Source organism: Tachypleus tridentatus, chromosome 12 (genome assembly GCF_004210375.1).
Source record: "Tachypleus tridentatus isolate NWPU-2018 chromosome 12, ASM421037v1, whole genome shotgun sequence".
NCBI lineage: Eukaryota > Metazoa > Arthropoda > Merostomata > Xiphosura > Limulidae > Tachypleus > Tachypleus tridentatus.
Window position 1 is genome coordinate 5,854,343 of NC_134836.1, and position 24,389 is coordinate 5,878,731.

A 24,389-nucleotide genomic window follows, 5' to 3' on the forward strand; every position below is an offset into this window, starting at 1 on the left:
ATGCAAATTACTCGTGGTAGAATATCATATTTTGTTCAAAAATGAAATGATGCCGATTACAACATTGTGCTGATATGGCACTATGTATGTGACTGTCAGGCAACTAATCTAAAAGTTCTAACTTAGCACAAGGCCCGTGTAAGTATAGGCAATTATACAGTTGTTGATTTGAAACTTATGGTGAACGTAATGGTTCTTAGTAAGGAAATTGCACACTATAAGCATAAAGAAATAAAAAGTTTGACTAAGAAAGACTTTTCCTGTCAATAGAGCACAGCAAAACTTTAAGTTTCACTAGTGTTATATGCGTGTGTTTTCTTTTTTTGTAGCAAAGCCACATCGGGCTATCTGCTGAGCCCACCGAAGGGAATCGAGCCCCTGATTTTAGCGTTGTAAATCCGGAGACATACCGCTGTACTACCAAGGTGCACATGCTATATGAAAGGCACTGAAACGAGTTCGTAAAATTGATATTGACAATACAAATGGTCGAAGAAAGTAACCCAAAATATTTAAAAGTGATATAAAGCTTCTCAGAATAAATTATTTGAGTGATAGGTGATGATCCATTAGATATTTTGCAAATTACTTTTCTGTAAGTGCAGGTGTTAACATTTATTCAATATTGATACCAAGATAGTCTCAATACAAAACCTTTTCTAAGAAGAAGCAACAAAATAAACAATGAAACAGCAGGATGATTTAACCTGTAAAAGGAAGAGTTATTTAGAATGACACCAACACTGAATTGTTTGGCAATAATCAATTGCAGCTTGTTTGAAGGTAGGCTGTAAAGCAGTATAACAGTTAGTACATAGCAACCATAATAAAGCAGGGAATAGATTGATATAATTGTATCTCAACCAAGTTTGTCTGGGAGTTTTATGAAATCGGAAGTACCATGATTATCAACAAATTCAAACAGGTTTTGATCCACCTTGCTATTCCTTTAAGAACTATGCCTCATCGGATAAGATTTGATCTTTCAACATGACAATAACTCCCAAGTAGAAAGTAAACAACCAATATAGTAAAAACTTACTTGGAGTGTAAAGAAGCTGACGTAATATTCACACAAATGGTATGATCTTCACAAATTTATTATATAGTCTTCTTCAGGGCCTTATGGGGTTACATGGATGTTTTCTTGTGTTTTCTTATAACAAAGCTACATCGAGCTATTTGCTGTGTAAACCAGGAGAAATCAAAATTCTCATTTTAGCGTTGTAAATCCGAAGACTTACTACTATCCCTAAATAGCTGCAGCACTTGCGATTCTTTTAAGCAGGATTAGAGTAAATCAATGTGTGATACCTTAGTTTCCCTTTTTTATTTGCTGTTTTTGAGCGCCAGAATTACCAAGCGTGGGAAGCGCATATACTCGATTCGATGTTTTTACTCAACAGAATATGTACTGGCCTACCCTCAAAATGGAATTCGTTTAGGCAGGATTAGAATTAAATAACCTACGATACTTTGGGCAAAGTCAAGTCAAGTACATCGATTGAAATGGTTCCATCTCCTGAGTTCAAAACTTGAAATAGATCACATGTTGGTCAGGAGATGTCGGAGCTATGAGGTAAATGTTTGTACTTGAAAAAATAAATTCAGAATCGTTCTATGAGCCGCTCATCTGCGGCTAAAAATAAAAAAGACACAAAATTGGGTATGATATATCTCAAAAGTTTCTTAATAAATTGTCTTGAAATTTGTTTTCTGAAGCAAGAGTTCAATAGAGCACCTTAACTAAAAATATTTGATAGTTTGGATTATTACAATTCGAGCTACAGAACGTAGAATATTTCTAAACTATCGCTCCTGTTAATAACACACAGTGTGTCCTGCATTTTTTTTTTTTTTTTGGCAGCTGTATCTTGATATATGCAAATACATCAAGTGACTTTGTTTAAACAATTGAAACTTAGAGGACCTTTTCATGACAATCATATCCTGAAAAAGAGAAAGTTCTTATGGTAAATCTCATCTCTACTGACGAAAAGGTTTCTCACTTCTAATACTTACAATGAACATCAGCATTAACATATTGCCTGATCTTTCTTGCAAGTTTGCTATTAATTATTAGATATAAACCTCAACAGTAGATAAAAGATCATAATCTTTTATCTTGTACTTGAAGTTTTGTGAATAAATGTTTCAATACGTGTGACAAAAGTATTATTTAGAATGTGTGATTTAGCTTATATGTCTTAATGATGGAATATCTTCATGAGACCTTTATTATATAGATAAATGCCTTTGATAAAAACACGATTAATTAACTCATGGAATTTAATTGAGAAGAAAAGTATACAAAAATTATATGCTAACATAAACGTTTATAACAAACATGCCCCAACAACTCTTGAGATATAGAATATCTTGAATATACACTTTATGTTTTGTATCATTATGTAAAGTGAAAGAATCAACAAACTAAATTCACTGACTTTTATAATCAGTGATATACAAAAGCTTGCGAAAGTTTGTGATGAGTCACAATACATTTTCAATAGGTGTTGAAGTGTCCAAAGTTTTTGGAGATTGCTTTTATTGGTTTTGTACAAGGTTAATGATCCCTAAATGGAAACAGAAAGAATGTCTATATGCAGTTAGTTTTAGTCTGTGTAATGTGGAGAGTACGAAATAGCAAGAAATAAGCTATACATAAAGATTTATGACCATTTCTACAGAAAAGTAAGAATATAGTTTTGTATAATAGGAATGGTCAAACATAGCTATTCACATTGATCCTTTAAAACTGAACTTCAGTGAAGCAAACCAATTTGTAAAGCTATATATTAGTCTTAAATTATTGTATACTAGATATTTAAATAATAATACTCTTTCAGAATGAATAGATGTAAACGTGTCTTATACAATATATTAATTACAGAAATGAAAACTTGTGAATTGTTAATAATTGTTTTACGTTTAAAACATCAGAAAATGTAAAAGTGTATCATGCATGCTACAAATAGAAGGAAAAGCTACAATATACTATTACCCATTAAATATGTAACACTATTCACGTATGTAGACAACGCCCACCTTTGTAAGCTACACGTAATGCGTAATGCGATTAAATAACTATTTAAAACTATAAACATAAACTAAGACAAGTTGAAACCTGTATGTAATCCTATGGAAGTGCAGTAACACTGTGTGCGTATAGATAAAAATTTACCTTTGTATAAAGTATATTAATAATATTTTTTTTGTTAATTCAGTGTTTTAACTAATATATGTTACTGATATCTATTAAAAATCTATTGGGGCTTTATGTAAGTAAATGTATAAATGATTTGAAAATGTAACTATCTGATATGTTTGAATCCTTCTAGAGCAAAATTATAATCTACTATTTGAAATTCATATAAAACTAAAACTATATATTTAATAAACTAATACATAAAGATCAAACGTTTTGTCAAGAGGTTTTGTTGTTATGCTAAAAATATGCAAAATACAATAAAAAACAGCTGTCTTGATCAATTTAACAAAGAAATAATATGTAACTATCAAGTGTTTTAATACAAGAACTTTTCATCAATATGCTAAAAAATACGGAAAACAGCCTGTGAAATAAATGTCTCACTCAAATACTAGCATACATAATGCTGTAATCGTATTATATCACCCTTCCCAGCAATGATCTCTTGCTGATGATGACGTAATCATATTCTGAAGGTCCTAATGATGTATTATTTTTTGTGAAACTAAAGTTAAGCATACACTCCTGAATCTAAGGTAATTAGCAGGAAATTGGTGTTTTATTTCAGTTAAACAGGTTTTACTTAATGCCCAGCATTGCACCTGCTAGAGATAATTTCGTACTCCTCCATTCTCCCACTTCCGCCACTAAAGCGTCATCATAATTACTCACAACATTCTTCATCGTTTGCTAGAATGCAAAACATCATTATAATGTCAAAATTATTATTAATTCAGGTAAGGAGAATCATTGGTAGCACAGATGAAAAAAAGCATTGAATAAAACCTGTTTAACTGAAATAAAGCAGGCAACTTCCTGCTAACTACCATAGATTCAGAAGTGTATGATGAACTTTGGTTTTACAAAAATAATACACCCTTAAGACCTTCAGAATAAAAATAGTTTTCTTACTAACTGACAGAATGAAAGTCGAAAGAATAAAGCTGTTTTATTTAAAAGTAATGTTACTTCAAGCTCGTATGGCCCGGCATGGCCAGGTGGTTAAAGACGTTCGACTCGTAATCCGAGGATCGCGGGTTCGAATCCCCATCGCACTAAACATGGTCGCCCGTTCAGCCGTGGGGGTGTTATAATGTTACAGTCAATCCCACTATTCGTTGGTAGAAAGGGTAGCACAAGAGTTGACGATGGGTGGTGATGACTAGCTGCCCTCCCTTGAATCTTACACTGCTAAATTAAAGATGGCTAGCGCAAATAGTCCTTGTGTAGCTTTGCGCGAACATTCAAAACAAACAAATACTTCAATCGCCACAGAATGCCATAAATATGGATGTTTGGTAATACATATTGACTTGCATCGGAAACATGCCAAAATTTATCAGGTGGGTAATGTCATTTTCAAATGAAATATTTCATATTGAAAACAGACTTGCATTTTTACTAATCAATTTTACATAAAGGAAATATATGCAATATTAAATATTTCAGACAAGTTGCATTAGTATTAAATTCAATATAAATACGCAACCCATCTTCCTTTATATTAAGCACCAGGGATAAAAAAAAGTTACCACATAAAAACTATTAACATTGAACAAAGTTTTTAAAAATGTATATTTTATTAAGTTACTATATTTCTAGTCGCACTAAGTATTAACAACTTTGACCTTTGGCCAGGTATTTTCGGGTGGTTAAGGCATTTGACTTGTAATATGAGGGTCAGGGATTCGAATCCCTGTCAAACATGCTCGACCTTTGGGGGCGTTATAATGACGGTTAATCTTACTATTCGTTGGTAAAAGAGTAGCCCAAGAGTTGGCGATGGGTGGTGATGACTAGTTGCCTTCCTTCTCGTCTTACACTGCTAAATTAGGGACGGTTAGCGTAGATAGTTTTCGTGTAGGTTTGAGCAAAATTCTAATCAAACAAAACTTTGACCTTTATATTACTTTGTACATCTCCTGTCTTGCCAAGACGAATAACAAAAAAGGGACTTTCGTTATAGATTGTGTAAATAAAACGTTTTTCTATTACATTTTAAACACACAGTATAAGTGTAAAACATAATCCATTGAGTGCTTTAATATCATATTTATGTTTCTTAATGCAAAAATAAAAACATTTCACTATTTAAACACTCCAAAATCTGCTCCTGAGCTAGAGCTGTGTTTGTTGCCATCTACTGAAGGAGAGTGATAATATGTGTGTGTCTGTATGTGATGGGCGGTTTATGAGAGCTCTACTAGTGGACACGGAGGAAGACAAACAACCAGACATTTACACCCTCTGAATTTGATTGTGAATGACACTTAATTTTTGATGTAAAATGAATAACTTATTTTTATATATATATAATTTTAAGTGTCGGAAAATGCTCTGGCGATACTACACATCTACTGGAATTGGAAAATACTTCCTTTGAAAACCTAAGAAATGGAAATGGAACTATAAAAACTTGTGAGTGACTTTAAAGCTATAGCAGCATCTGTCCTAGCATGGCCAGGTGGTTAGGGCGCTCAACTCGTAACATCAGGGTCGTGGGTTTGAATCCCTGTCATACTAAACATGTTCAAACTTTTAGCCGTGAGTGCGTTTATGTGACGAACAATGCCACTATTCGTTGAAAAAAGAGTAGCCCAAGAGTTGGCGGGGGGTGGTGATGACTAGCTGCCTTCCCGTTAGTGTCAAACTAAATCTGGGATGGCAGGCGCAGATAGTCCTGATGTAGCTTTGCGCGAAATTCAAAAACAAACAAATCAACCAAAACATCACCATAACAAAGCCGACATTTGTGACACCACTATTACAAAATATTAGCAATTTTAAATATATTTTGCAAGCATTAAAGACCTTTTATTTTTAATGAATGTGTCTATTCGGCCGTTTTTGCTCTAATTAGATTTACTATGAGTGAAAACACTGGCAACTCTGAATACACGTGCACACACACACATGCATACTCAGGTTTTATCCTTTACGTTAATAACACAAGTTATTTGTAAATTGTGTCACATGAATAGGAAATCCTATGTTCTTTTTATCTGTTGTTCTTGCTTTTTTGTGTGTGTGGAAAATTTCATTAAAATGGATTTAATACACAAACCCTGAAACATAAATATTCTTAACATAATCACGTATGTTTTATATATAGTAGCCTCGTTCGCACCAGCTACGGCAACAAACTTGTTGTCATGGTTACAGAATCTATCACTATAACATTAATGGAAAATGCAAATTGTAATATCTTTCATGGAGTGCAAACAGGGAAAGTTGCGTGTCTTGCTTATTAACTTCTGTTTTATGATCAATATTGCATGATCTCGAGTACACTGTAGCATGACTTATCAGAAATATAAAGAGAATTGTGTATTTGTTCAAAAGCATTTTATATCAAAATTTCTGAATGATAATTCGAAATTTTAAAATGGTAAAAAAATGTTCAAACATGACAATTAATCTAGTAAAACGTTTTATATTTTTATATTTGAAACATTATTACATAGAGGATTTAATGTTTAATATGAAGCTACTCCGTATTAAAATTATATAATATATGAAACGTCGGAAGTCTTAATACATTAATTATAAGCTCTTCTTTATCATATCATTTCAAGCAAAATGTAACAGCTATAAAAGAGAACAAAACCTGGTAATTTAAAACATCCAACTAATTGTTTATCATATACTGTTGTTTTCATAAGTTCACTTGACAACTTATTTTATAACTTTTCTTTTTAAGTAAAATAATATTTATAGAAAATAAACATTCCTTCAGATCGTTAAATCACGCATTATGTCAATCACATTATATGCACAAACCTGAGAACGCCTGCGTTCTAGTTCCAACTCCCATATTCGGACTCGATCTCGTACTCGTAAAATCCCTGTGAATCCATCCATACACACACACACACATAGAACTCGAGAGTTACATCACGTTTGTTAGCTTTGACAAATCTTGAAGAATTTTTTCTGGCTATACACTTCGCATGAGAACAGTTGTGATTACTTCGGTTACTTAGGTTGCTGTGGATACACTTAAAGTAGAAAAAACAACACTCAGAGTCCAGCGTCTATAGAACGTACAGGCTTCTTAGCCTGTTACAGCACACATGGTAAAATATCAGAATACACAGCTTGCTGAACATATAAAAAGTCACAACTAAAACATTCATCAGTGTATTTATTGTATAGGCAATGGACTCAAAAAATATTTATTTAACGATAGAGCATTGAATAAGATAAAATAGGTTGCAACGTACCCTTCCCCTGATTTTTTAATTTTTTATCATAATATAGTTCAGTTGACACTTACCTTATAGGGGGCGTTTTGATAGCGTACAAGGCATATAGATTAGTAGTCTTGATCCGCTTCGACAAAACGCAAAAAGTATAATACTTTTCACAAATTCAAAGATGTTAAAAAATTGACTTGTAGAAATGATTCTTAGTCTCAACTTAACCAATTAAAATTTGAAATTATCTACCACTTATCTTCGATCAGGAAGCTACCATCAGTAAAAGTATTTATTACAATACCATTATTTGACAAACGTCTGTGTGTGTGAGAGAGTCATTTATAATTGGCGAAAATCTGAGTCAATTGCCATCAAACCTTATGTCTATTCTTAGGGTCTCGAGAAGTGATATAAGGATGTCATCCGTGGGATCTTTATATCTTTCCCTTCAAATAATAACCAGTGTAGAGAGTTCCTTTCCCTGTCACCAAACTAAAATAAAACACTTTCTCTGATCATGTTGGTGGACATAAAACGTTTAATATGGCGATTGTTTGTTTGGTTTTTTATTTTGCGCATAGCTACACGAGGGGCATCTGCGCTAGCCGTCCGTAATTTAGCAGTGTGAGGCAAGAGGGAAGGCAGCTAGTCACCATCACCCACCGCCAACTCATGAGCTACTGTTTAACCAAAGAATAATAGGATTGACCGTGACATTATAACGCCTCCACGGTTGAAAGGGCTAGCTTGTATGGTGCGACGGAAATTCGAACCCGTGATTCTCATATCACGAGCTGAGCGCCTTAACCACCTGGCCATGCCGGGCTTAATATGGCGAAATTGTGTGAAAACGTCAAAACACATCTTTCAAAGTTATCTATTTTAAGACTATTAACATCCATTTTATTTCAAATATCAAAGTATATACAATTATGAAAACAACAACAATACACAACTATTCTCATGCGAAATTTCGACTTTTGTTGTGTGAAATTCAAAGCATACTTATTTCAAAAGCATCCACTGTAACTTACAATTTTTACAGAAATTTTAAAAAGTATGGAAAATATTTTAATTAAAACTGCTGTTCTACTACCTTTGGTTACAAGATTTTTATCTTAAACACCTCAGTCAGTTCAGTTTTTACAAAGAACATTTATTGTGAAAGTAGCCAGTACTGGAATTCAAACATCTCAATCCTGCGATAAAAATAAAGTATTTGATCTTTAATGTTTTTGTTGTCAATGAAAACATGGAAAGATAGTTGATTGTGGTCTAATACTGAGTGTTTGAAAATGAAGAATCTGTGGGGAAATGTGTTTGTTTATTGAATTTCGTTCATTTTCAAATGTAAAAGTGATGTACCAGAGGGTGTGTGTGTGTGTTGTTTTTTTTTCATAGCAAAGCCACATCGGGCTATCTGCTGTGTCCATCGAGGGGAATCGAATCACTGATTTTAGCGTTGTAAATCCAAATATTCTTCTCTGTCCCAGCGGGGGACTAGATTAGACGGAAAGAAGATGGTCAACACCACTCATCACCATCGATGGGCTACTTTTACTAATGAAAAGTAGAACTGACCATCACATTATAAAACCTTCAGGCCCAGCATGGTCAGGTGGTTTAAGGCGTACGACTCGTAATCTGAAGGTCGCGGGTTCAGATCCCTGTCGCACCAAACATGCTCCCCCTTTCAGCCGTGGGTGTGTTATAATGTTACGGTCAATTCCACTATTCGTTGGTAAAAGAGTAGCCCAAGAGTTGGCCGTGGGTGGTGATGACTAGCTGCCTTCCCTCTTGTCTTACACTGCTAAATTAGGGACAGCAAGTGCAGACAGTCCTTGAGTAGCTTTGCACGAAATTTGAAAAACAAACAAACAATAAAACCTTCATCTCTGAAAGGGTGAACAATTTCGGTGACGATATTCAAACCAACTACCCTTAAGTTGTGAGTCTAACGCCCAAACCACTAGGGCTAGAGCTGCAGAAGACAAGAAAGCTATGAATTTGATATTTTTATGAATTCATATTTTACAATTAATGGAATTCAATAGACTTTAGTTATTTTAGTATTCACTGCATTTTACATGTGCTCCACCTACAATGGCCCAACGGTATGTTTGCTGAACTATACCGCTAGAAACTCGATTTTGATATCCTTTGTGTAGCTTTGTGCTTACTAACAAACAAACAAACGTTTATATTTACATGTAGTATTCTGTAGATAAAGAATTTTATTTTAATATATTCAGATTTTTCTAAGTGTTTTGCACAATGTCATATTCATTATTCTTAAATATTTGTATTGGATGCACAAATAAATATGAACATTAGGTCCACGAAAATGGTTGGATAACTTACTTTACTGGAGCTTAAGATCTATACCTTCAAAACTCAATTTTTAGAAACTACCGTACTGATTATCGTCAGTCATAACTGGATCATATTGATGTAACTAGGTAGTGTTTTTTTATAAACAAGCAATAAATAAAACAACTGAAATTTCCATAAATATGATGTTTCAGATTTAAACAATAAAAATTGGAAACGAAAAGGAGTAAGTTATATATTTAACCAAAAAAATTAAAATACGAGTAAGATTCGTAAATAAAACAATCAAATAATAGGTTAATATTTTTTATCTTTCTTTAGTGAGTGTTTTTCTTTTGCGCAAAACTACAAGAGGGCAATTTGCGCCATCCGTCCCTAATTTAGAAGTGAAAGAGTAGAAGGAAAGCAACTAGGAACCCACTTTTAGTAAATAATGGAGACGATTTGAATGGGTAATGAAAGAAACTTTATTACCTTATAATGATAACAATTTGTCAAAACGTTGTACATTTGTATTTGTAATAATTGGCTTGGTTTTGAATTTCGCACAAAGCTACATGAGATCTATCTGCGCTAGCCGTCCGTAGTTTAGCAGTGATAAACTAGAGGGAGAGCAGCTACTCAACATCATCCACCGCCGACTCATTGGCTACTCTTTTACCAATAATGGTGCAATTGACCGTCACAATTAAACGTCCCCACGACTGAAAGAGCGTGCATGGATTTAAGCCCTAAACCCTCAAACTGGGAATTTAGCGCCTTAACCACCACGTCATGCCAGACCTCATTTGTTATGATTTCTTTCATCTTCAAACTTTATTAAGTGCGTATTTGTCATTACTGTAAATAATGACATTTAAATCATTGTATCTGATTTTACATATGAGTAAGATAAAATAAATTCGTGAATTTTATTTATTGAGCTCTTAGTATAACACATATATAATGTAAGAATTTAAACTGCACTTTCGTTAGGAATGATGAAAGTAATTCAACACATTACAATAACAAATTAGATAACATTTTATCTTAGCTGTTTTTACATGTAGCATTAAGTGGAAGGAACAACTTAATGGAAGATCATAAATAACATTTGTTTTTTAAATTCCCACTTCTTTCCATTTTTCAACCAATAATGATCTTCAGAAATGTCCTTTGCAAGGTGTTGCATGTGGTCGTAAATGGCTATTATACGTTCAACATGAATTCTTGTGTTGACTACTTTTCTTATGTTTTCAACTTTCTTTAATGATAGCTTTCCTTTTCCTTTAGTAAAATAAAAAATGTGTACTTCATCTATATGGTTAGTTTGTTTTATCTTTATTTGTAAATGTCATTTGTGTTTTTATCGTAGCTATGACAATGTGCTAATACATTGTTGCAATTCTATTAACAATAAATCACAATCCAGATGTCAGTAAAGCAAAGATTGCCTAAAAGGCACTTCAGGCGATAGTCATGGATAGGCAGGGGCTGTATCATCATCACTGAGACACTTGGTCACCACTAATCTCATATGTCCCTATTTAGAATAAGGATCTAGAACTACAGGAATTCGTGGAAATCAGTCTAGAACTCTAGACATTGGTAGTTTTCAGGTTTTCAAAAACTTAATGTAAGTGAAGTGTTAAGGAAGAATTCATAATAATGGATGCATTGATTTTTTTAATAGTCACTAAATGGTTTAAGTGGGTGAATTGCCTGCAGAAAGGATGGAACATAAAGGAACAAGGTTTGGATACAATAGATCTCATAAGAACATAAAGTTTACATTTCCTTTGTAAATACATAATGGTAATTGTCAATGGCTTGGTTTTAAGTTTAAAAATTAGCAAACAGTGTGAAGAACTGTTGCTTTTAATGTTGTTGAGACCTTTTTTACACTTATATTTAATTTTTAATAGGGTTTTTAGTAACTGGAAAGTATGCAGTTTTGGCTTTTATGTGGTCTTTAATATTTTTTTTATTATATAAGAAAGAGACAAATGGAATTTCTAGGACACATCTGTAGGAAGAATGGGATAGAGAAACAGATGCTATGTGGAAAAATAGAAGGGAGGAAAAGCAGAGGGTGTAAAAGAACTAAATATATCGACAGCCTCAGTAACTATGTCACCAAGAACTCAAGAGCAACATCGAGTTGATAAGGAGGATTGACAACAGAGAAGTCTGGCATGCCATGGTCGTCGATGTCTGCCGCAGATTTTACACATGAAGAAGAAGATTATATATGGACAGTTATTTTTTTTGCTACATATAATCTGCTTTTATAACTGATTTTTTGTGTCTCTTTTTTTAGATTGTTCAACTTTCAAATTTGTCGTTGATTAATTTCAATTTAATGTTCTTTTTTAATTTGAATATTTGTTTTGAATTCTTCTACACTGTTAAGTTAACCTAGTAACCTAATATTTCTGGTCTGTCTGTTTGTTTGGCTTGTACAGCTATGATTTTATTTTTACTTAACATCATTTAAGCATTGTTACACAATAGTAACACTTGAGTGCATGGATAACACTGAGTACGATGTTTAAAATTATATTATTAAGACAATTTTCTTTAATAACTTTTGTTTCTCTTACTACTCAGACAAAACACTATACCATGAAAAAGATGTAAACTGAAACATCAGTATTAAAGTGTTTTACTTTAAATACACACAACTGAAAGACAACACAAAGGTAACACTTTGTCAGAATATAGCGGGAAATAGGCAAACACACACATACTGAATGGCTGACTTACTAGATGAAACCTCCAAAAGATGGAAGGTGTGTTAGAAAAGAACTGTGATAACTTGTAATCATTAAGCATCTTTGAATCAAAAGAGCAACAGTCAAAACAGAAATTTGTTTTTCTTGTTTATATAGCTTTCCTTATAGTGTATTTTCCCTCCCAATTCTGAGGGCCTGTCTTGAACTCCCTGCAGTCACAGAGTTCTTGACTGTTTTACTGAGCTTGCAGCAATTCTGTTATTCATTTATTTCAAACTGAACAAGTGGCCTATAACAGTTGCTAATTAAAAGCTTTCTAATTTTGAAACTCATGATTGTAACCCACATATATTCAACCTCCTCACTGCCAAGTTTTATTTCTTCAATCCTTACAAGATGCAGTTCAGCTCTTAAATAGAGCCGATCTATTTACATTGAGATGCTAATACTGATATTTAAAAATATATATTAATATAACATAACATTCAAAAGGAAAAAGGGGACTGTTGATCCATCAAGAACGTCTAATTCACAAAACTAAATTTTTTTAAAATCCACCCTTCAAAATCAATCCTTATCATTCAAGTCTGTTATCAATAATTGCATATCAGATGAGTATGGTTCTCCCTGTTTGAGGGAAAATAAAAAAGATGGAGGGGTAGCTATCTTCATCAGAAAATACATTTCTAATCAAATACTTTTTTATTTTACATTTTATATAGTATGATGCTGTGAATGTTTCATAACAGTTTTTCATTACCTGTGAGTAAAAAAAAAATGCAAGTTGTATTCCTTACACTGATATTTTGCTATTCAATGAAAGTCTCAAAAAAATCGTAGAAGAAACTGAAACAAAAATGTTTATCTGTGTGGAGATTTTAATAGTGACGCTTTCAGTGTGATGATGATGCAACAATAACATATTTCTAACTTAAAGTTACGTAAACTTCAGTTCAGAATCATGCCTTTTAATAATGAGACAAACGTTTACTCAGACTAGTGCAAAATTAACTAATGTTGTTTTACATCTGATCAATTACTTCAGAAACAAAATGGTAGACTATTAAATAATAATAGTTATCAGTCACTGGTGTTTCAAATAACATTACAAACATGGCCCATCTGTATTCCTTTAGTCATGACCAACGAAATTGAAAATATTATATAAATAAAACACTATTCATTAGGAAATGCAACTTTACATGAGGAAATGTAATCTTCCTTATAGTTTCCTTCAAGTGAATGTAATTTTGTTTCATTGTTTTTATCTTTGCAGTCAGTAAATGTTGTTATGATTTGGTTTATTTTTGAATTTCGCACAAAGCTACACGAGGGCTATCTGCGCTAGCCGTCCATAATTTAGCAGTGTGAGACTGCTGATGATGAGCAGCCACTCATCACCACCCACCATCAACTCTTGAGCTACTTTTTACCAATGAATAGTGGAATTAACCATCATATTATAACTCCCCCATCGCTGAAAGGGCGAGCACATTTGGTGCAACGAGGATTCGAACCCATGACCGTCGGATTACGAGTCAAGTGCCTTAACCACTTAGCCATGCCAGTTACATTTTCCACCCTTGCAAGTGTTTACACAAGTTTTGATTGTAACTCTCATTCTGATTATTGATATTCGTTAAACTAGCACATAGTTAGGCATTAGATTACTGATTAAAATATGATAATAATATACTATATTATTTTCTTTAAATGGCCAATATTTTCAAGATGACTATTGAATGTTAGAAGGTTATAATTCACGGAATTTGTTTCATTGTGAATTCACGTCATCTTCAGGAGTGTGAAAAAAAAACAGTTACTTTATGATATACAAGTACAACAGCCATGGTCACGTGACTACTAGTTTACAATTCAAAAAAAGATCCCGCCTTGACCAACCTGGCCATGCAAGGCCGTTATTCCTGTCACTACGCAGATACTCTCATATTAAATGTACCTAATGTTTCCGTAATCTGAGGGTCACGGGTTCGCATCCCCGTCTCACCAAACATGCTCGCCCTTTCAGCCGTGGGGGCGTTATAATGTGACGGTCAATCCCACTATTCGTTGGTAAAAGAGTAGCCCAAGAGTTGGCGGTGGGTGGTGATGACTAGCTACCTTCCCTCTAGTCTTACACTACTAAATTAGGAACAGCTAGCACAGATAGCCCTCGAGTAGCTTTGTGCGAAATTCAAAAAACAAACAAACCTAATGTTTCAATATTTGCTGGAGCCGTGGTTTTATTTTATATGTTAGACACTTATTTTAGAGATTATTTCATAACATTAAAACGATGTTTTATCAAATCTGTGGATAAGATTTTACATTATACTCTTTTTTTTATTTAAGCAATAAAAAGATAAATGAATTAAATTGTTTATCAGCATAAAGATACTGAAATTAAAAACTGATAATCTAGTAAGTAGTAATAGAAATAGCATCAAGAAGAATCAAGAGCAATCTTTGAAGATGACATTGAAACATGATTTAAATACATTTAGTTTCAAAGACAAGTAATTGTAAGACATGTTACACGCACTTCACTTGCTTTAGTTTCACAAAGTGGATGTTATTTGTTAACGAAATTTTCTAACATTTTTTTACACTGATACACGTTGGTAGACTGGTTAGCGTACAGCCTACATATAACCAATCAGCTTTGGACTGACTACTTTAACTTTATTACTGAAATAGTAAAACATATGCTAAGCTTTTACAGTAATGGGTTCTATGATCACATGAATTTTATGAATGTGTGGAAATATGGAGGTGTCTGTCTTTCAAATATTATGGGTGATAAATGCGCTCTAAAATAATTGACCTTATACGAATAAATACATAGAGGTGATTCTCTCACTCTTTACCAGATTCAGGTACTTGATTTGCCTGATTTTGTCACTCTCTCTCTATTTCAGAAAAAGAAACTCAGTTATTTGCATCTTACACATTTGTGATACTCTCAGATATATTGATAACCTTAAAGATAAATATAGTAATCAGAATAGCTTGAGAAATATTAAAAACTATGTTACAGAGTTAAACTGAATTTTTAAACTCTGAATTTGAAACGAAAATAGACTAAATATAGTGTAAATAAAATAAAATAAAATAACTTTTGTTTATGACAAAAATCAACCAATTTGATAAGTACACTAAACAATGGACAGAGCTTTACTGAAGAGCAATTAACGCTAAACTCTTTTCCAAACTAAAACTTAGTCCATTCTGAGAGCACAGCATTATATAGCAAATTACATACTAAATGGGTTTGCGCTACCAACATTACTTTTGGTGATTTAAAAACAACAACAAAATAGGTATTACCTGCTCCAATGGCAATTATCTTTGTCAACCTTTCCCATAACAAAATATATTTGACATTAAAGGTGACTGGCCTTAAACACGAAATAAATAGGATGAAAGAAATGTACCCATATACTGTTGTTAAAAGTACATATATGACTAGAAACGCGTATACGCAAAATATTTTATGCAAACGTGAAACATTCTCTTCACCAAATTAAAGAAAAATGTAAACACTGAATATATTCTGCATACTACATGTTTAACACTTGCAAAACATCAGTGGAAATGCTCAAGAAATGTTCAACTTCATAAAGCGAAAGCAAATAAATAAGTAACATAACGGTAACCATTGTTGTACGGTCGATTTCCTTGTTTCTGTTAAAGAAACATTCAGAATCATTCTATAATACATTTTCTAACGAAATTCTATTAACATACATATTTCTGGGAAACGTACCTTATAATACCATACATATCCTTTCAAATATAGACTGAATAGAAGCATGCTCATTCAGATTTATTACTATTATAAATAATTTATATCTACGTATAATAGTTAATAAGTAGATCATACAAAAAATTTCAATATTCTTATTTGTAAAAGGGTACCATAGTGGAAATGCTGATTTTAGAGGTTCGATTGTTCGCGGTGGGCACAACAAATAGCCAAATGGGACTTTGTTCTTATACAAACAAATTTATTGAAGGTATTATTAAATTTGTTACCTGGATTTATAACACTAAAATCAGGGGTTCGATTCTCCTCGATAGACTCAGCAAATAACCCAATGTAGCTTTGCTGTAAGCAAAAACACACACATATTATTAAATTTATTTATAATTGTTTTCTGTACAAAATTACTATTATTTATTACTTTAGATATTATCAACTTCGTTCGATGTATAAACTTTAATTTTAAATTTTAATTGATTCTTTTTTTTAAATTCAAGTCTTAGAATCTGAAATAAATTTATAAATAAATATGCATTTTTATATTATTATTTGAATTAACGTGAGTGTCGAAATATGTTAACGTTGGCTCCGCCACGTATCATGTTGTAGTTGTACTTCGTCTAAATTTTGATGATGGGTTTGATATAATAGTATTTATTAATTCTGCTTGGTTATCGTACGTGTTAAGTATTACTGGTTGGTTTGTGTGTTTCCTTGAAATTTGAAAGAACGCATTTAATAATATAATTAATATTGGTGTTAAGATATACTGTGTGTAGTTGCAGGTTAGAAAAATAAAATTAAAATAAATTCTAACAACGTGTGTGTACTTCCTAATAAATTTATATAGTTATATATGAAACACCTTGTTAAGGTTCATCGCTGCTTCTAACTCGCAAACATCACTTACTGACTTATTTGTGTTATCAAACGAATAAGTTAATAAATAGTAGTTTAAGTTTCAACTTAAACCTACACCTGTCATTTTTTAAGCTCAAAGTTGCATAACACGGGAAAAAAATGGTGAGTTTGAAAACCTAAACCTGTTAGTGTTAACGTTTTTGTAAAGCTAAGTTAGCAAAAAAAAACAAACTATAGTTTGACAGTGACAATTTCTTATTTTTGTAATTTACTTACTGTAAGCCCATGTTATCACATTGGTGTAAATAATGCTAATAATACTGCAAAATGTAATATTGTAAGTTGTAACAATGACACAGTGATAAAAATAATGTGAAGTTTATTTTTTGACAGCTTAACTAATTTCATTTGTGAATTTAGGATGTGTTACAGTCATTTCAAATTTCATAAATGTATTTAAATACATATATATTTGATTTAAGAGTCTTAAAAATATATTTCATCATTCTTTATTATAGTATTATATTAAGATAAAACTTGATTATAAATTGTTACAACAATTAATATTAATTGGTATTCACACTCCATTACAGTGTATTCTCTATGAATGCATTTTGTACATTCCTTATATGGTTATGTAATTTGCTGATAGTAGTACTGCAATAGGGTATTCCTGATATTTGTTAACACAGTTTATGAAAGTGAGCATTTGTAAATTTCAAGAAATGTATTGGACTTGTAGAGGTAGTGAACTCTCTGAAATGACCTCTAATTAATGTTTAGTATTTCTCTCTTGCATATAAATGTTTTTCAGCATTTTGTGATCAAAAGTCTTAGAAGAATTTAGACTGTTATTAAAAGTTAGCAATTTTATCTTTTAATTTTAAAAGTTAGGTAACTAATACTAGGCAAACATTATTATTCATATGTTTTGTTAAAATCCAAAATAACATGTAGGCAAGTTATTTTTTATTATTTGGTGTTGTTTACAAAGCCTCTTATTGTCGATGAATACATACACCTATAATTTTGTTCTTATGTAATTCTTTAATGATGTTGAAAAATGCTAATGTTGTAGATCTTTAGGTTAGGCATACATACTTGATATAAATATTAAAGGGCAAGGGATCTGTTTGTCCATCTGGGTAATTCCATGCTATTCTCTAAACTGTATAGTTATAAGTATAGACTTAGAAATGAAACTCTGCAGTAGCAGAGAGAAATATGTGAATTTAAATGCAGTTTAGTTAGTGATTGAGATGATTATTGAATGATTTGTTTTTAATGGAGAGGAAAAGGATTCAGGAAAACATGACTGAAACTTTTAAAATTAGAAGTTTGGATGATGGTTACTGAAAGAAAAACAAGTAGTAAGTCTATGGGATAAAATCATAAGATATATAAAGCTCAGACATTGTTACTTTCTTAAAAGTTAGTTGTGGAATAGACCATCTTCAGGTGAAGTCAAAATATTGTGATTTAAAGAATTTCAGAAATTTTAAAGCTGAAAATTGAATATATTGAAAGAAGTTTAAGCAGTTTGGAGTAGGAAGGTAGAAGAAAATGAAGTACCTTATATGGAACAAAGGTCCCTTGTTATGCCCCTTATTTATAAATAAGGAAATTATTTATTGAAAAATGTTAGAAATTAAAAAGTCCTAATGGTATTCTAAGTTTAGGGGTTCATAGCTGTGTTGAAGATGTTGAAGTATTCCAGAATGACTTGAATTTGTTTGTAAGTTGAAGAAATACTTAGCAAGTACAGCAGTAAGTCTGTGGATTTACAATAGTAAAATCAGGGGTTTGATTCCCCTCAGTGAACACTGCAGATAGTCTGATATGGCTTTGCGATAAGAAACACACACTTAGCAAGTAGCCTTTAATTATAGTGAATGCAAGGTAGTACATTTGAGTTTTAAATTGGAATGTGTTTAATAGAGATGGAGAATCAACTCAGTAGTGTGGCTGAAAAAAAGTATTTTGGTATGGTAGTAGATAAAGCATTCAAGCTGTCAAGACAATACTCCTTTGTTAGATATAAATCCTATATAATTTCAATGTGTATTTACAGATATATTGATTTCAAGACAAAAGAGGTAGTTATCTCTGAAAATCATGTGAGAACGATACAGAAAAAACATGTTATAATATTAAAAAGAAAAGTGATTTTTAGAGCAATGTATCAAAGCCATTCCTTGACTTTAATGTCATAATAAAAATATGGTTGGCAAAATGGCTGTACAGAAGCTATCTTGGGTAGAAAACACTTGGAAGTCCAGCTGCTATTCTGAACTTTAATATTTTATTTAAGTACAGCTCTAGATTTAGTTATGTAATGATAGTTTTAAGTTGTCAGTTTTCTGTATGTATAAAATTTACATTTGAAACCTATTTCAGCCACTAAAGTTGGATGTGAAGCGAAAGCTGTTAGCACGATCTGACAGGGTAAAGTCAGTTGACTTGCATCCAAGTGAACCATGGATGTTGGCAAGTTTATATAATGGCAATGTTCATGTTTGGAATCATGAAACTCAGGTATTTATTATAATTGAAAATACTGAAAAAGATTACAAGTCTATAGGCTTTAAACTGTTTTTCTGTGATTTTTATTGATAATGGATATTTTCAGCAATTAAATGTTATCACATCATGTTCAAGCACAATAGTTACAATATCAATAGAAACAGTCTTAATACTACGGGAGACTTGGATTTAGTAAAATTTATCAAGTAACATTGTTTTCTTCTAATTATTAAATTTTTAGGAATGGTGTATTTTTCTGTTATAATAGGATATATATAGATGTTAACACTAAATACAGTGTGATTAAAAATAAAAAAGTTACTATTTGTTGTTATTAACTTATGGAGTTTTGTAAGAATAATATTCAGAAATTTAAAGAGGTATAAAAAATATTTAACAATGTTTTGGGACAAAGAGTCTTGTTGGACCATTTCGGCTGCTCCCTTTCTCTGAACAATAAAAAAGGTATTATAAAAAAAAAAAAAATCTTAAAGCTAGCCCTTATCATCCATATAGTTATCAAGCTTTCTTTTAAATTCATTTAAATTTACTTTCCATAACACCGAAAAGAAATCCATTCCAAAAGCCAACTACCCTGTAAGAAAAGGGTCGCTTATTTTCGTAAGTGACTTATCAACATAAGATTTTGACTTTTCATGGAAACTCGACACTAAATACAGTTTAATTTGTTGGTAACATGTGATTTATTTTTTAAACTTGGATTTAAGTTTAAAACTTTGTTTGCATTAACAAAATAACAAGAATTAATAGATATTTCTAGACATGGTGTGTGGGTAATCTTTGTCTTCAATTTCAGTTAATGTTTTTGTGACAAAATGAAAGAAATTAAGAGAATAATCATTACATTGTAATATTTATGAATTTTGGAAATTTTGGAGTGAAGCCAGTAATAGTCAGGATAGTATTACTCTGTTTAGGAGATTTAAAACAAGGCTGTGTTTGACGGAGTCATGAAACTATCAAAGTTGAGTGTATGCACTAATAAATGTTTAGTTTGTTTATTTGGATGTCTTTAAAAAAAAAATCCAAATCTCTTCCATCTTGCATAAATGTCCATACATTTAAGTTGTAAGTTTATGTATTCTAAAAACTTCTTAGCATGATTGGTCTTGAGAAAAGTGGAAAGTATCAACATATTTTCTGTGTAATATTGGTTCTTAATAGAGGGAACAATTTATACAGCCATTGACTTCAATATTACCAGAGAAGACTTTTCACAAGAAATATTCAACAGTTTTATACCAGACTTCTTCAAGTGTAACCTTTCTTTTCTTTAAAGATACAATGGTTTATACTCATATTTTAGCCTTTCTTTGTAATGTTTGTTATTAATAATATTAAACACATGTTTGTCATATATTTTATTATACATTGTTATATTGTTTTATTTATTTTATAAACATTTTATTCTATAAAAAATGGGCAGAGTTCCCTAAAAGACAATTTTAGGGTTTGTGGTAAATTACTTCTGTATTTTGACCAATTTACATGGGATAGGGCACAGAATAAGGTTTCTACACTAAGAAACAAAAAATGATTGACTTGCAGATTTTGTAATAATTATTAGGAAGTCACAATGCCACAAAAATAATTTTAGGGTTTTGTGACAGTTAATTTGCCATATTTTGGCTAATTTTCTTGGGATTTGGTACAAAGAGACTTTTTACAGGTTCCAAACATATATATAGACAGTTTTGGAATTTTCATCTTTTGTTCTGTTTTTCAGCAATGAAAGCAGTGCCATGATATAAAATACTATTTAGTTTATCTTGTGAATCAGTATTTTATGATTTAGTTTTTTTATTATAAGACAGTTAAAAGCAGATGATTATTTGAAGTTGTGTTTAACTCATTGATGCTGAGAATACAATGAACAGATGGTTGAGAAGTAAACATATAAATAACATGACATAAATGGGAAGCAGCAGACAAAGACAATAGCAGAAGAGAATAAAGTCATAGCTAAGGAAAAATTCATCATGAAGTTAAGTGAGGTTGAAATGATAGGCCTAATGATTAATATGTTATAGTAAGAGTAACAGTAGGACAGAAGATAAGAATAATAATTTATTCTGTCAAAGCATGGTTTTAAAGCAATGAACCTACCTGAGAGCATTTATGACAAAAGAAATTGGATAATTAGAGGAAAGAAGACCAAATGATTACTGGAAGAGCAGTATACAGCTGTAGTAACTCATGTTACAGCTGCAAGTTAATTATATGCAGAATATTAGTTGATAAAAATAGAGAAAGATAGTTTGACTTGTCACCTGAAATTTTAAAGCAATTGAATAGGTATAAGTGGACTTTTAGCATGAAAACTATGTAGTGTTTATAATATGCCTATGATCTTTATAGTGTAAAGAATTTGTTGTACATACATTTAATTAGTTTGAATATAATATATATGTATATATTATTTTGAAAGCAAGTGAAGAATGTGTTGTTTATCTTTGAATTTATCCCCAACAAGTCACAGACACCTACTGTAGAAGACTTCTAAACCCAACAACACTATATATTTATACTATTAAAAAATACAAGTAAAATGTTTTAATTGACAATTTGCAGGCATAACACAACCTTAACATCTAACACACAATTTGGGGTTTTCATGAACTATAAATATACATGTTAACTAACCTTCTTGCAGATCCAAAGCAGTAACACACAGTTTTTTATTTTTCCTGTGTCAAAATTGGCCATATTGAGGTTGTTTGATGGAGAGATGTTGCATTTTTCTAGGAATGTTGGCTTTTTTAGTATAAATTTGACTTCTGTTAAATACTAAAGTAAATGGGACATAATACTCCTATATGAGAGAATGATTATATTTTGGATGTAAGAAAAGGTTTTTATGACTAGTTTTCTATAGTTAAAAAAAATGTATAGATTTTAATATTTTATTAACTAAATGTTACAGAATGAACGTGTTAACTGGAAATTTTAATTTAGTTTTAGGTAAATATTTCTTAAATACATAAAAACAGTTAAGAAACATTTTATCCCAGCTAATGATAAGAAAGTTAATTTAAAATATGATTTTGAAAAATTGTTTTTAACTGTGTAACAACTGTGTTGTTAATGCCACTTTTTAGCAACTTGTGAAGTCATTTGAAGTTTGCGATCTACCTGTAAGAGCAGCAAAGTTTGTTTCGAGGAAAAACTGGATCATAACTGGCTCAGTAAGTTTTCTTGTGGTACTGTGAACTCATATTATGTATTTTTTTTAAAGTATATTGTGAGTTAATGGTAAAGCAATTGGTGAACTACAGAAGTTGATTTGACCACAGTATTTTCTCAGGTTTTTAGTTGAATTCTAAATTATTTTTCATTTCTTATAATATTTATAATTGTTTTAAAACTATTAATATACCTCACTATATCAATAATTTTTATATATATTTTTATGGTATTAAGTACTGAAAAATATCTTTCATTATTAGCATGAATTGTGTATAATGTTAATCAGTAACCCATATTGTATTCTAGACTTATTGTTTTATATTATTAACAAAACAGATCTTAACTCAGAACAGCAAATTTGTTTTATGTTTATGCAGATTGATATAATTTGAATGGTTAAGGGATAACAGTATTTAAACTTTCACTATTTTTCTATTAAAGACAAAACTTCCATTACTAAATAACACATCTTAATCCTTTCATGAGCTCGTGTTTTACACAATCTTGTAACCATAATGGTATATATACTATAATTCTGAAATTTTTTAACTTATATCCACAGAATTTGACAAGTTTCAGTAAACATTATGATTATTAAAAAAAAAAAAAAGAAATTGGAATTTTAAATTATTACTAAAAATTTGTTTTGAAATATATGGAGATAGTGTTGACTTGCTTCATGTGAAAATTATTTTTACTCTAAGATTAATGATGAAATAGACAATATCCTGTACAGAAAACAATGATGTAATACATCATTTGATAAATCAAAACCTTAAATTTCCATTGGTTATAAGTAATAAAGCATCAAATGTCAGAGTACTATTGAGAATTTATGAAAGATGGGATGTTACAGGTGGATGTGGCAAGTGGATCTGATTTTGTAATTTTTGGCCTTGCAAGCAAATAAGATTAAAGAGTAAAAAAATTGTGCTTTACTTTTTGTTTGAGTAATTTCTATAGTATAATGATTTTATATATATACATATCGTGGAATCCATTTCATTTTAGGTAACTTGTATTTGTGTAGCTGTTATTTTACAAATACTTTTAGTGGAGAGTTTCTGTATTACTCAGAGTTGTTTTATGATAACAGTGATTTCCACCTAGAAAGTTCAAGCATTAAACATCTGTTTCCACTCTCAGTAGGGAGTTTATGTATTACTTTGGTTGTTTTGTCTGTGATGGTTTATTACTGGAAAAGAGATTTCCTGTACAAAACAACTGTTTACTGGTTTCTTCCATCACTGAAGAAAAAAAAGGGAAAAATATTGTTTTCCATCTTACCTATTATGAATTCTTAAGCAATAGTAACTTTTAAAGATAAGTAACTTTATAAACACAAATTAAGTAATGAAGAACAAATATAAATTTGTAAAATATGATAATGATTACCTTAACTGGTTTTGACGAACCACATTAGGTCATTTTCAAAGGTACACCTTGTGGGTATACAGCAACATCTTGTGAGAGTTGTTTTATCAGTATGATTTCTTGATATATATTTCATTGAAAAATGTTTTCCATAAGGGATTTAGTTAAAATCCCATATCATTGTTTATGAGTCTGTCTGCATTATT

At 31.3% G+C, this 24,389-nt stretch overlaps 2 protein-coding genes and 1 long non-coding RNA gene across 13 annotated transcripts in view; 2 read left to right on the forward strand and 1 right to left on the reverse strand.

Annotated features, from left to right (window-relative positions):
- Positions 1 to 7,286, reverse strand: part of LOC143233272 (uncharacterized) — a 202,846-nt gene extending 195,560 nt beyond the window's left edge. For 2 of the 11 annotated variants that reach the window (XM_076469357.1, XM_076469356.1), the window contains exon 1: positions 6,992 to 7,281. In XM_076469357.1, the coding sequence (XP_076325472.1) occupies positions 6,992 to 7,072 (81 nt within the window). In that variant the 5' untranslated portion in view covers positions 7,073 to 7,281. Of the gene's footprint in view, positions 1 to 6,991 lie in introns of all 11 variants that reach the window. The other 9 variants (XM_076469352.1, XM_076469360.1, XM_076469351.1 and 6 more) reach the window with 7 other exon arrangements.
- A 3,793-nt stretch (positions 7,287 to 11,079) lies between these two features.
- LOC143234406 (uncharacterized) lies at positions 11,080 to 15,745 on the forward strand. Its single transcript, XR_013018642.1, has 2 exons — positions 11,080 to 11,473; positions 11,740 to 15,745. It is a non-coding gene; the product is annotated as an uncharacterized LOC143234406 (long non-coding RNA).
- A 1,034-nt stretch (positions 15,746 to 16,779) lies between these two features.
- Positions 16,780 to 24,389, forward strand: part of beta'COP (coatomer subunit beta') — a 64,707-nt gene continuing 57,097 nt past the window's right edge. Inside the window, exons 1-3 of the mRNA XM_076469426.1 lie at positions 16,780 to 17,241; positions 19,477 to 19,614; positions 22,722 to 22,808. Coding sequence (XP_076325541.1) covers positions 17,239 to 17,241; positions 19,477 to 19,614; positions 22,722 to 22,808 — 228 coding nt within the window. The 5' untranslated portion in view covers positions 16,780 to 17,238. The remainder of the gene's footprint in view (positions 17,242 to 19,476; positions 19,615 to 22,721; positions 22,809 to 24,389) is intronic.